This window comes from Notamacropus eugenii, chromosome 1 (assembly GCF_028372415.1).
Source record: "Notamacropus eugenii isolate mMacEug1 chromosome 1, mMacEug1.pri_v2, whole genome shotgun sequence".
Taxonomy (NCBI): domain Eukaryota; kingdom Metazoa; phylum Chordata; class Mammalia; order Diprotodontia; family Macropodidae; genus Notamacropus; species Notamacropus eugenii.
Genome location: NC_092872.1, coordinates 363,410,130 through 363,423,548, shown reverse-complemented (window position 1 = coordinate 363,423,548; position 13,419 = coordinate 363,410,130). Strand labels below are relative to the sequence as shown.

Below are 13,419 nucleotides of genomic sequence, written 5' to 3'. Positions count from 1 at the left end.
CTTTGGGATACTTGCCTGAGATTAGATGGTCTTTTCTAGTCACCTTACAATGACCAGAGGCATATATATGAACGAAAACCTCTTTTATTTCTCCTTCCTCTAACTTCTCACCTTTTAGCTTTTTCACTGACTCAGAGGTGGATTAAATTATCCTCCCATACTTAGCACAATTCCTTGCACACAGTAGATAGTTGTTGAATCTAATTAGAAAACAATGTATGTCATTGGTTTAGTGTCTTAGGTGTACAAACACATTCATAATCTTGCTTATTTACTCCTAGCCATTTGTATGTGTCAGTCAGTATGCATTTATTAAGCCCTTACTGTGTATAAGGCACTATGCTAATTGTTGGGGATAAACAAAGACAAATAAAACAAAAAATGCCTGCTTTTGAGAAGCTCACCATCTATTGGGGGAGACAACATGAGGATAGCAATGTACAAACAGGATATAGACAAGGTATATTGGTTATAATGAATGAAAGGGAATAGTATGAAAAGGGATCAGGAAAGACTTCTCAGAGAAGGTGGGATTTTAGTAGGCCTTGAAGGAAGCAGACATGAGGGAGGGAATTCTAAGCATGAAAAATTGCTTATATGGAAAATAATAGTTCAGTAATTGAATGGATCTGGGCTGCACTGGGACAGACCACAGTGTGCCCGAAAGGTCAGCAGGTGGGCTTGCGCCTCTGTAGAGGCTCAGAGAGAGGACACAGACAAGAGAATTTATTCTCCTCCTGAGTGGGGTGCTTGTCTGTGTTCTCTTCTGCATCCTCTACAGCTCAGGGACCTTCTTCTAGATCTTTGAACTTTCTGTGAGTACCACAACAGTCCTTAGGCTGCCCATCTGTTTTCATTTACTCTCACTACATGACTGACCCACCTCCTTTTCTGACCATCCATTTCCTTGAGGTTGATTCTCCACATGGACCATTGATGAAAAGATGCTGCCCCCTGCTTACTTCCAGCCAGGAGACTTTTTTTGCCCTTTGGGTGCCCTGAAATTTAGACAGTGTTTGGATTATAGGGTTCCAAGGACACATACCAAAAAGGGTTCAGACATAACAAGAAAATCTAGAATGGAATTTATCATGGACCTTACACATTTTGTTTCATCAGTGTAGAAGTCCTTTCACTCAGGTGGTGAACCCCAATTTAAAAAACCCATGTGACTTAGGACTGTTTCTAGATTTCAACAAGAAAGTACTTTCATTTCCTAAATAAAATCTATGTTCTTCCATTAGTCATATAATTTTCTTGCTTTGTGATATAGAAAGCTTTCCATTATCTATGAGAAGATTGCTTGCCACTACCCAAAGGCCCTCCTACCACTGGGTCAGAGCTGAGAGGACGTTCGAGTAATGTACCACTAAGGGTGGTACATGAGCATGACTCTTGTGGTGTGGTAAGAAATGACCTATAAGCTCTAGAAACCATTTATATACTCCCAGGAGAGTCACACACACATCTCTCTCTCTCTCTCTCTCTCTCTCTCTCTCTCTCTCGTTTCAGTTTCTTTATCTTATGTGAAAGCTAGGCAAAATTATCTCTTAGGTCCTTTTCAAATTAGTCATTTTATGATTCAAAGGGACCTCCTAGTTCCAGTATTATTCTAATGCCAAAACCTAATGTAAAAAATTTAGGGTCAGAAGCACCTATTTTTGTTGTGTGTCAAAGGATCATGGCCTTTGGAGATGGAGTGGATGCCCAAAAACATCTACTTCAACTGTCTTCTATTGCACCGTATTACTGTGACTAATAGCGTATGACTACATAGACTGATAAAGCTTTCTAAAAAGAGTAGGCACTTAGTACCCTTTGGTGGTGACTTTCTTTTAAAGAGAATTTTCCTACTAACTAGGCAAATATTGACCTAGATTTAAAGCACAAACTCCCAAGAATTATAGGCAATGGAGAGAGAACAGGACAATTTGTTGACCAAGGGCAGTTAAGACAGCACTTGCTCTAAAATGGTGGCTCCTCTGTAAGATCCTGAAAATCAGGTCCAACCTCTGTACGTTGGTTTTAGGTGTGTGTGTGTGTGTGTGTGTGTGTGTGTGTGTGTGTGTGTGTGTGTGTGCGTGAGTGTGTGTGTGAGTGTGTGTATGTGTGTGCGTAAGAAACTGGGATGGAGGCTCCAAAGTGGGGTTGTCCCATTTCTGGGGCATATTGTCTTATTTCTATACTACACTTCTGACACAGGTTTCAAGCATCCCTCTTACTCATCACTTTCACTTGGATTGTAAACAATACAAAATTAGCCATAAGGTAAATACAGTTGTTTATCTGGTCCCTTCCAGCCTAATTTTTAATAACCTATGCCTCACAGTGATTGGGGAAGGCACAATTTCACTTGTGAATTTTTTGGATAACTCGTTTCTTGTTTTAAGCATCCCCTATGATTATTTAACCCTTTTTAGATGAAAACCCAGTCCTAAAATGCATTACACTCTTTGATGCCCTCAACAGAGATGAAAAAAAATAGAACTATAGATTTCATGATGTAGGGAACTTCCAATGTGGACACTTTCCGATGAAGACTCACACCTGCCAGCAACTTAAGAGTCTTCAAAAGTTGCCTGGGATGCTAAAAAGTTAAGTAATTTTTCCAGGGTTACCCAGAGCCATGGTTTGAATTCAAATCTTCCAACTTGCTCAGCTTTCTACTCATTCCCCTAAGTTTCCTCTTTGACACAGGACTGATGTAATTTTTAAAAAAACAACCTGGACTTCCTGGATCCTTTGGAGATACTCTCAAGGATCTCTGAAATATTCAGCTCTATTTGTGCCTCCCTGGAATGGTCACAGGCTCTGAGCTTTCTGAAAGCACATCTAAGCCTTTCTCCCCTTGGAAAAAGAACTGAATTTAGTGTCAGAATACTTGAGTTTGAGCCCAGATTTGTAACCTGTTTGTCCTTGGACAAATCACCGTTACTACATAACTAAAATGAGGGGACTGGAAGAGGTGATCTTTATGGTCCCTTCCAGTTCTAGATATGTGATCCCATAATATTTGAACGACCTGCATCATAGGGCTGTTGGGAGGAAAGCACTTTGTAAAACATAAAGTGCCATTTAATAGGAAGATAGTAACTTTCTTCTAATTTGGCTTGGGAATCCAGATAATAATATTAATAGCAATGCAAACCCATATTTTAGAGTGCTTCAATCACTAGTTAGAATTTTATAAAAATTAAGAGTAAGTAAACTCTGAGTGAAGGCCAAAGAGGCTCTAATAAATAAAATGTATGAACTTTAGTGCATATATCTATTTTAGCTGTTCAGAGATTTTTCCTTTTGGTTTCCTGCCAAGTTCTAAGCTGAGTCCAGATAGCAGAGAATTAATTTCCAGATAAATGAGATGGTACTCTATTTGTTCTTCATGGCTACAAAAAAATACTGCAGAATGATTGAGAAGCAAGTTAGGATTTTTCCCATTAACATATAGTAATTATATATTTAAACATACATGTAGAATATCTATCACATGTATATAGCCTGCATCTCATTCCCTATTAACACATACAAACATATGTTATAAATATAGTCATATAATATTGTATAAAAAATTAACTTAGCTCTAGTTACACTGATGGTGGGCTAATACAGATTAAGGTTTTGCCAGTTGGCTCCGACCACATTTCCAGTTAGTGCTGTGTCCTTGGGAAAAATCCTGGAGTTGGAGGGTAGACTGGAGCATGGGATAATGAGCCTGCTGTCTCCTGGTTTTTGGTGCTCGCTAAGTTGGTGGGGGCCCCTCATACCGCAGCATCAGCTTGAAGGAGCGGGCGAAGTTGTTGGAAAAGGCGCAGCTCCACCTTTCTTGTCCCAGGGGCAGCAGCAACAGAAGAAAGAGCAGGGACAGCAGAAAGAGCTGGAGAGGTAGGGCTACACAGCACACCCGATGGAGGAAGGGGCACAGTCCTCCTGGACGACTCTGCAGAACAGAAGCAGGGGAAAGTGGCTTAGTGACCAGGGAGGGAGACTGAGACCAGCTTAAGTAAAGGAAAGAACAGTCACAGAAGCTTTAAGATCCAGTAGCAGCTCCTGATCATGCTCCTCCTCAACCAGAAAACTGCCAGGGTCTCCCAAATGAATTCCTGATCCTGTCATTCAAGGCCCTCTAAAAGCTGTCTCTAACCTATCTTTTTTTTTTTTTTAACTTTTACTTAATTAATTTTTAGTTTACAACCTTCAGTTCCATAACCTTTTGAGTTTTAAATTTTCTCCTCCTTCCTCCTTTCCCAAGACAACATACAAACTGATATAGGCTCTACATATTCATTAACATCAAACCTATTTTCACATTATAACCAATAGAATGGACCATGAGAAAGAAGAAACAAAACAAAACAAAACAAAAAAAAAGAGAAGAAATAGTATCTTCAATCTGCATTTAGACTCCATAATTCTTTCTTTGGATGTGAAGAGTATCATGAGCCTTTTGGAGTCATCTTAGAACCTTGCATTGCTGAGAAGAGCCAAGTCTATCAAAGTTAGTCATCCCACAATGTGGCTGCCATTGTATACAATGTTCTCCTGGTTCTGCTCCCCTTACTCAATTTCAGTTCATATATTTCCAGGTTTTTCTTAAATCAGCCTGCTCATAGTTTATTATAGCACAATAGTATTCCATTTCATCCATATACCACAATTTGTTCAGTCATTCCCCAATGGATGGGCATCCCTTCAAATTCCTGTTCTTTGCCGCCACAAAAAGAGCTGCTGGAAATATTTTTGTACATGTGGGTCCTTTTCCCATTTGTACGATTTCATTGGGATACAGTCCTAGAAGTTTTAACCCACCTTTTCAACTCTATCTCACATTGCTATCCTTTAAGGACTCTACCTTTTGATGAAATTGGACTCCTCTTTGACTGCCTCTACCTAACCCATCTCCAGTTCTTGTTAGATTCTTCCTTTGCAATCATTTTGTGTATGTCTGTTTTCATACCCCAAAACGTTGTAAACTCTTCGAGTCTTGATTTTTTTTAATGTTTGTATTCTCATTAGTAGGAAAAAGATCTTGCACATAGCATGCATTCACTCATTAAACCAACATTTACCAAATACATAGCACATACCAGACACCATGCCAGGAACTGGAGACACAAAGACAAAAATGAAACTCTGCTTGTTAAATTGAATTGACATGCAGGGGCTATTAACCTTACTCCTTCATTCCTCTTACTATGGGACCTTGAGCAAATCACTTAAATGACTTCATGCCTCAGTTTTCCTTTCTTTTGTGATTTTTTTGTTTTTATCTTGCACTTATTTCTGGATATACCTTTCCCACAAGACCCCCAGTGAGCTTTCCCTGATAATGAGGACAAAACAATTGAGCAAAATCAAATAAACTGGCAGCTGTGTCTGATAGGTGAAAGGTGACAGCTTTCATCCTGTCTACAACCTGGGACTGTGAATACATGGCCACCCTTGTATCTTTGTGTTTATTCTTTCCTGATCTCAGGTAGATGAATATTCCAAGACAAAGTGCCCAGGAAGACACTCCTCATGAGTTTGGATGATCCAGAGGTCCACTAAAGGGTCTATTGGTGGTCAGGGCTGAATAAAGGCAAGTAATTATAACATCCACCAAAGTGGCATTGACCAGTGACAGGAAAAAGATCTGCAAAAGAGTGGAAAAATCCACTAAGAACCAATAGACATAGGAGAGCAGTCACCTAGGGGAACTTCCTGCCCTAATGTGGCAGGCAGAAATGCCATCTATGGACTCTAGAAAGGCCCAACCCTTTGAGCCTATAGGAGAGCTAAGGGGGAACTTCATGAGAAAAGGACTTCCAGTATAACAGTTCTACATGTGTACTTCATTATAATCATAATCCAAGTATAAGCCTGTTCTTCCCATAGAGATTGTATATTTGTAAGAGAATACACCTTTCAGGTTTGGGGAGAAATGTTTTGTACCAACTGTTCTTTGTTAACACGTGAGAAAATAAATGCCTTTTCAAAGGCTAATTGTGGCTGCTAGCTGCCTTGATGAGAATTGTACCAGCGTGGAATCAGGAGCAATAGTCCTAAAAGTATAGCTCCGCAGAATGAGACTAATAAGACAGACAACTAGACGTTTTCTCTGATTCTTCTAAAATCTTAAGCCTCTCCAAAACCAGAACTGTGCATAAGAGATAAAGGAATTTTGTTTACATCTATACAGTGCTTCTGAAACTGTGGGTCATAACCCCCATATGGTGTCCTCAAAAATTTGGCAACAATAAAAAGTTTTGAACATGCAATGACCAAAAATTAATTCCCAATCAAATGCATAAGGAATCCATGGTATTTCTGGTAGCACTTGCCAATCTTGCATCGAGCAACTTCACTGCAGCCTTGGTTCTGAACATAAAGCACAAGCACTTTGCATTGTACATGTTCTCATGCTATGCAGCACCAGCAAATGCTGCTGAAACAGGAAAAGGGGTGAGTGGAGAAAGTTTAAGAAGCCCTGGTCTAAGACACCAAAAATCTTAATGAGATAACAACCTAATCTCTAACACACTGTCTCAGTATCCACTCCTTCATAAGTCCTTAAGCTGTGACTGACTATTACAATCATTTCTCTAATGGCATGGTCTTCTTTGGCAATTAAGGATGGACACAACAACCCGAGCCATGGGTTTGCCCCTACATCTCTCCTGCAATATAGAAAGTGGGAATCATGTTCTGCCTGGGAGGACAAAGTGGCAATGTGTTGTTCTGCAACAGTGCTCAGAGAACAGAGAAACAGAGGGAACTGTGCTAGGATGCCAGCATGAGTGTGGCTCCATCAGACCTCAAGGAAAGGGAACCAGCAACCATCTGAGCCTAGTTATGGGTAGGCATCAAGGCTTGTAAAAACTGAATTTTCAAACAAAGAAGGAGGGTAAGATGACTTAGAGGTGTGGCACCTCTGAAAACTGCCATCAAAGGGAAAAGACTCAGAAAATAAGCAATACAGGAATATAGAGGGAGAAGACTGAAATTACCATATTTCACAGCATAATCTTCACCACTATATAATCGTCAAACCCTGTTTTTTCAGTCCAAAAATTGGTTTATGACCTTTCATTGCGCAATTGTCACAGGGTGTAGCTCTGTTTGTCACATCCCTTAAAGATAAGCAGAGCAGCAATGTATACGCCCAATGGCAGATGGACACACATTTATCTTTTGTGCATTGTGAGCCACAAGCCTAGAATTCTCAACAAACATGCATTGTCAGTATTCAATTGTAACATGTATTTATGAGTATTCCATGCATCCTAATCTTGCACCAAAGACAGTTTGGTAATAAATTATTTTAAAGTAATACTGGCACAATTTTTTTAAAGCTTCACATAGTGGTTGCACCTCACTTTTTGCAAACATTTGGCATAAAATCTGCCACGATTATGTGATGAAATATAGTAATATATCAGGCGGAAGAAAACTCAATGAAAGTACTTGAGTACAAGGAAATAACCAACAAAGAGATATTAGTAACAGAAGGGAATATGGCTTCCAGATCTCCTAAATTAGTCTATACACCTCTGAAAAAATAGTGCTTGACAAAGGAAAATGCATATACACTTCATGAGGCGAGGATTTGGTGGATTCTTGAGAGGATGAAAATCACAGCAGGATGTTCCCAAATAATGTGAGAGAAAACTAAGAATTGTAAAAGCAGAATATATGTCCTGCATAGCAAAAATATTTGATAGAATAGAAAAACTTAAATTCATGGTAACAAAGCAATCAAAGACACACCAAAGAGAATAATAGATTATGAATATAAATGCATAAATGTGGAGGACAATCTGTAGAAGAGGAGCAAAAAGCAATAACACTAAAAGAAAATACACATACAGATACACATTGTATCTGTATGTGTGTGTATTAGGTAAAACATTCTGATCTTGAAGATAGGATGCATAGAAGAATTTAAAGATTATAGGTCTCACAGATGAACACAAGTCAAAAAACCTAAACATAATTCAAGAAATGATACAAGAAAACATCCCAGAACTTCTAAACACAGAAAACAAAGTGCCAATTGAAAGAACACAGATTGCCTCTAGTTTAAAAAAGAAATCCTGTGCTACAAATTCCAAGAGTCATAGTGGTTAAATTTAAAAATATTAACTACAATCCACAAATTTTGCAAGTCATCAGGAGAAAGAACTTCAAATATAAAGAAAAGGAACTGAATAACAAAAGGTCAGTAAGAAACCAAAGGGAGAGAAGGGGATAGTAAAAAGCAAAGAAACTGAGGATGCAATCCAAAGTGGCATATCCTGCAAATCTGAGCCTAACCATCCAAAACAAATAAGGGGCCTCCACCTACCACAACAAAATGGACATTAAGAGCAATGGTACAAAGAAAACCAGAAGATAATTATCATTATCTGCAAATTCACTAAATAGAAACACAATAAAGAGAAACAAATACAAAAATCAAGAAAGGCACAGGTGAGGAAAGAAATTGCCCCCAGGGGTAAAACAACACAGCTCCTTCTAAGAGGAGCCTCTTAACCTCCTATGTATTACTCCTAGAACCCTGAGAATGCCAGTTGAATCTCTGCTATTTTATCTTTTGCCTTTTTATCCCTTTTTGATTACGAACTCATCCTCTGTCTATGGTTGGAAAAGGTACTTCCTCCAATTTGGTTTGTGATATGACTCTCAAAAATATCTAATACAGGTATCCATTTGGAGCTTATGGTGACACAGAGTGTGAAATGTTGGTATAAACCTAATTTGCCCTGGATTACTTTCCAGTTTATACAGAAAGTTTTATCAGATAGTGAGCCCTTACCCCAAGAGTTGTGAGCCCTGTTTTTTTAATATCATACTATGCTACTATGTGAGCTTCCAACACATCCTATTGATCATCTTTGCTAGTTTTAAACTAACACCAAAATAATCTTCATGATTACTACTTTATGTAATATAGTTTTAGATCTGGTTCTGCTAGTTCTCCACCCTGCTCCATTTCCTTCCCATTTTCTCCATTATTGCCCTTAGGATTCACGATCTTTTTTTCTTCCAATATGAGTTGTGTCATTTTTTTCCAGTTGCAAAAGCAACCTTTTGGCAGTTTGACTGGTATGGCACCTAATAAGTAAAGTTGGGAGTATTGTCTTAGTTATCATATTGGCACCACCCAACCATAAGCAATGATTATTTCTCCAGTTATTTATGTTTGATTTTATTTCTCTAAAGGGTGTTTTTAGCTTTAGTCATATAATTACTGAACCCATTTGTCTTGTTAGGTAGATTCCCAACTGTTTTATATATCTGGAGTGAAATTTAATCTTTCTATCTCTTCTTGCTGAGTTTTGTTGGCAATGTATGAAAAGGCTAATAATTATATCTTGCTATTTTAGTAAAGTTATCAATTTTTCATTGCACTTTGGGGTGAATCTCTAGGTTTCCTTAAATAGGCCATATCAACTGCAAAAAGCAACAATTTTGTTTCCTTTTCTCTATTTTTCTTCTCCCAACTGCCTTTTCTTGTCATTAATGCAGTGAACATTTCTAGAACCACATAAAATAATAGTGGTGATAATGGCCCTCTTTACTTCAACCCAATCTTTTGAAAATGTTTATGGTATTTCTTCATTAGAGATAATGCTATTTCTTGGTTTTAGATACCACTTACCATGTTAAGGAAGGATCCATTTATTGCTTTGCCTTTCAATGTTTTTTTAATCTAAATCTTGTGGCTTCAATTTTTTGTGACTAATATGGTTTATTATGTTTATAGTTTTCTTAATAATGAACCAGCCCTACATTCCTGCTATAAATCAAACCTGGTCAGAGTACACAATAGTTTTAATGTGCTGTTATAATCTCTTTGCTAATATTTTATTTGACTGTTTTATATCAACATTGTTTTGGAATATTATTTATTTCTCTTTTTTCAGACTTACCTCTTCTTCTTTACAAAAGATGTCTTATTGGGTAGGAGAATTGAAAGTGATATGTTCAGAAATGAAAGAAAATGATAATTAGCACTATTAGATCTGTTATTTTTCTGGTATAGAAAACTCTTAGATGAGGAAAATGCCCTGTTCCACATGTTCCACAATAAGGAGACATCTTTTCTGCAACTGCAGAGAAGTGTTTGCCTACAGAATTTAAGTGACTTGTCCATAGTCACATAACCAGTAGGTGTCAGAGCAGGGAAATCAGGTCTGTTTGTCTCTAGTTCTCTATCCATAATGACATACTGTCTTTATCAAATCAAGTGCACAAGCACCTATTAAGTGCCTACTATGTGCTAAAAGCTAGAGACATAAAGAAAGGCCAACAAAGAGATTGTTTAGAATGTTGCATGGGGTATTATCTTGTATGATGCATTGTTTAAGGGGATGGACTATATATTCTGGATATGCATACCACACTATTAAGTTTGATCTGCATTATTAACATTTTTCTCCATAACTTTCTTAATTCTAGACAATCAACAAAACAATTAAATCCAGCCCCGATTTGTAGCATTTGCCAATATTTAAGGTGTAAATGCTCATATAATATTTAACAATTGACTCTGGCGAGCCAGTATGAACTGGTTTCAGCACACCTCTAGTAAGAAACCATCTGGTCCAACTCTCATTTTAAAGAGGAAGAAACAGACACAGAGAAGTGACAGCCAAGGTCACATAGTAAGTTTATGGCAGAGAAGTTCTTTCAATTAATATCACTAGACTCCAGGACTCTTTCTGCCATGCCATGATACCATATTGAAATGAGACAGAAGTAAATTAAAGTGCATCTAGATGAGGACAGCTAAGATGGAAAAGGATCTGCAAACCATATAACATAAATATTGGTTGAAAGAACTGGGGAGGGTTAGTCTATAGAAGAGAGGCCATAAGGAGAGCATAATAAGGGTCTTCAATTATCTGAAGGACTGCCATATGGAAGAAGGTTAGATAGTCTCTGTTTGGCTCCAGAGGGAAGAACCAGGAATATGACAGCAACTAGGGGAATGGGATTTATGAAGAGTCAGGTTCCGGTGCTTTATAATAGTCAGAGCTATCCAACAAGGAAACATACTGCTTTGGTAGGTAGTGATTTCCCTGTCACTAGAGATATTAACACAACAACTTGATGATCATCTGTCAAGGATTTTACATGGGGAATTCCTTTCTATGGTGGGTTAAGTAGAAGGCTGGATTACAAGATCTGGACTACATTATCTAAGGACCCTGCCAGCTCTAGGATGTTATGATTGTACAAGTCTCTGAATTGTTGCTGAGGAAAAATGGTTTAGCACTCAGTGGAGCAGCCCTGGGGATTGACTGGGTGAGTAATGCATGGTTCTTATACACCTAATGAACACTAGGCTGTCAGCTGACCTTATTTTGACCACAAATTTAGGAGGAAGAAAAAGTCTATTTTAGCAGCTGTATTATTATTGTCACATAAGAAAATATTTCCTGAGAGAACATCATAAATGGCTTCCCAGCAGCTGCCTGGATACTGCTTGTGTCTCCGACAAACATCTGTAGTGCACCCACTGCTTGGTTTATTTCGGTCCTGCCATTCTCTTAGACTGTCAGAATCTCCCCATTTGTTTTTTTCTGATCAGAGCCCTGGTTTTGCCTGATTCCAATACTCCTGCTTTCTCCCAACGGGAGGAAAGGGGGAAGACATGCTGCAACTTAAAACCTACAGTTAATAGTCTCCAAAAGGAAAGAAAAATTACTAGATACATCACATTTCTGTTTATATTTCCATTCCCAAAGCTAATGATCTGTTTAAGTGAAGAGTTCTGCCTTGACAACAACTCTCTAGTGAAAATGTATTTGCAGTTCACAAGTTGCGTGAAGTGATAGACTCACTCATCACAGAGTGGCCAAAGTCACTTTAGTTATTCACAGCTGAGTTTTTCCTTCAGAGTAAGAAAGGAAACTAGACATTAAATTTACATTGGACTATAGCTCTTAGTTTAAAAAAAAATTGTACTGAAAGTGTGAGTTGTATAACTCATGTCCATTTTCTCCCATAAATCACCCATGAGGCTGTGGTGATGGGGGAGGGAAGAGAAGAAGAGTTCTACTTAATGTGCCAAATTCTTCATGTAGATCTCTTGACATGGTGTAGATACTAATAGGGCACAGGAGATGTCCAAATGTTATCTCCCAAGTCTTGTGACCTAACCAATCTACCTCCTTTCCCAGTCATATAACTCTCTGATGATATCCTTTGCACCATTTCTCAAGCATAATTCTTTGTTGGGACTTTAACTCCAATCACTGCACCTAGACTCATTGCTCAACTGTTAGCATACTCTAACCCCCATTACATTCTCCCCATTCCAGGAGTTTGAACTTTCTGCTCTTGATGTATAAACACTTCACCATCCCCAAGTGCTTATTTCTTTATGTCCATTCACCCCTATCTTATCCCCCCAATTTCCTACTCCAGATTTGCCTACTTCTTTTACTGTGCCCTATGGAATATCTGCTACATAATTAATAAACTTCTTTTCATCTGAAACCTCTTCCTTTCTTCTTTGTTCTGTTTCCTGGCAGTCATTGAAATCTGGCTCCTTCCTGATGACACGATTTACCCTTTCAGCACTCGCACATTTTCCTATTTCTCCACCTCCACATCAATGGTCAATGTGAAGATTTGCTCCTCACTGCCACTTCTAGCCTCCCCTTCTACTACTATATCATTCAGCAATCACTCTATTTGGAAGTTCACTCTATCTAAATTTGTCAACCAGTTCAGATCCTGATGGTTGTCCTGTTTACCTAGGATATTCTCTTTCCTTCCTCCCCTCTCTAGATTTTCATAAACTGCTCCTTCCTAATTCTCCTGTCTTTCTGACTTCTTTTCATTATACTTAGATGGTTCTTTATTGCTGTTGGATATAGTAAGCATGGGTTTCCCCCAAAGCTCTGCCCAGGGGTCACTTCTCTTCCTTTCATATTATCTCCCTTAGTGATCTCATTAGCTTTCATGTTATCATGTATAGGTAGATAATTTCAAATCTAGATATCCAACCATACTCTATCTCCTTAGTTCCAGTCCTGAATCGCCAATTACCTTTTGGACCTCTGAAACTAGATACCCTGCAAGCATCTCATACTCAACATGTCTGAAACAGAATGTGAGAGGCAGCAAAAGCTAAGTTTCCATAGTAAGTTATTATTAATAGATGAAGTCATTGAGAATAAGTTAGATAATAAGAAGACCAGACTGAAGGTGGACTCAACCAATCAAAAGACAGACAGTGGCCTTTAGAAAATTACAAAGTTTTTGACAGAGGAACCAAATCTACAGCTAACTGGAACTAGCCAATAAAAATGACCTAGAGTTACCTAGAGAAGGCTTTTCTTCACTGTGCTTGCTTAATGAATCTCGTACATATAAGCAGATACATCCTGCATAAAATTATCCTTCCATTTTCTGATCATAGGTCCT

General features: G+C 38.3%; 1 protein-coding gene across 3 annotated transcripts in view; it reads right to left on the bottom strand.

Moving 5' to 3' along the window:
• Nucleotides 1-2,032: 2,032 nt before the first annotated feature.
• The window catches only part of SYNE3 (spectrin repeat containing nuclear envelope family member 3), a 185,467-nt gene continuing 174,080 nt past the window's right edge, over nucleotides 2,033-13,419 (bottom strand). For all 3 annotated transcript variants that reach the window (XM_072630318.1, XM_072630320.1, XM_072630319.1), the window contains one exon: nucleotides 2,033-3,937. In XM_072630318.1, the coding sequence (XP_072486419.1) occupies nucleotides 3,740-3,937 (198 nt within the window). In that variant the 3' untranslated portion in view covers nucleotides 2,033-3,739. The remainder of the gene's footprint in view (nucleotides 3,938-13,419) is intronic.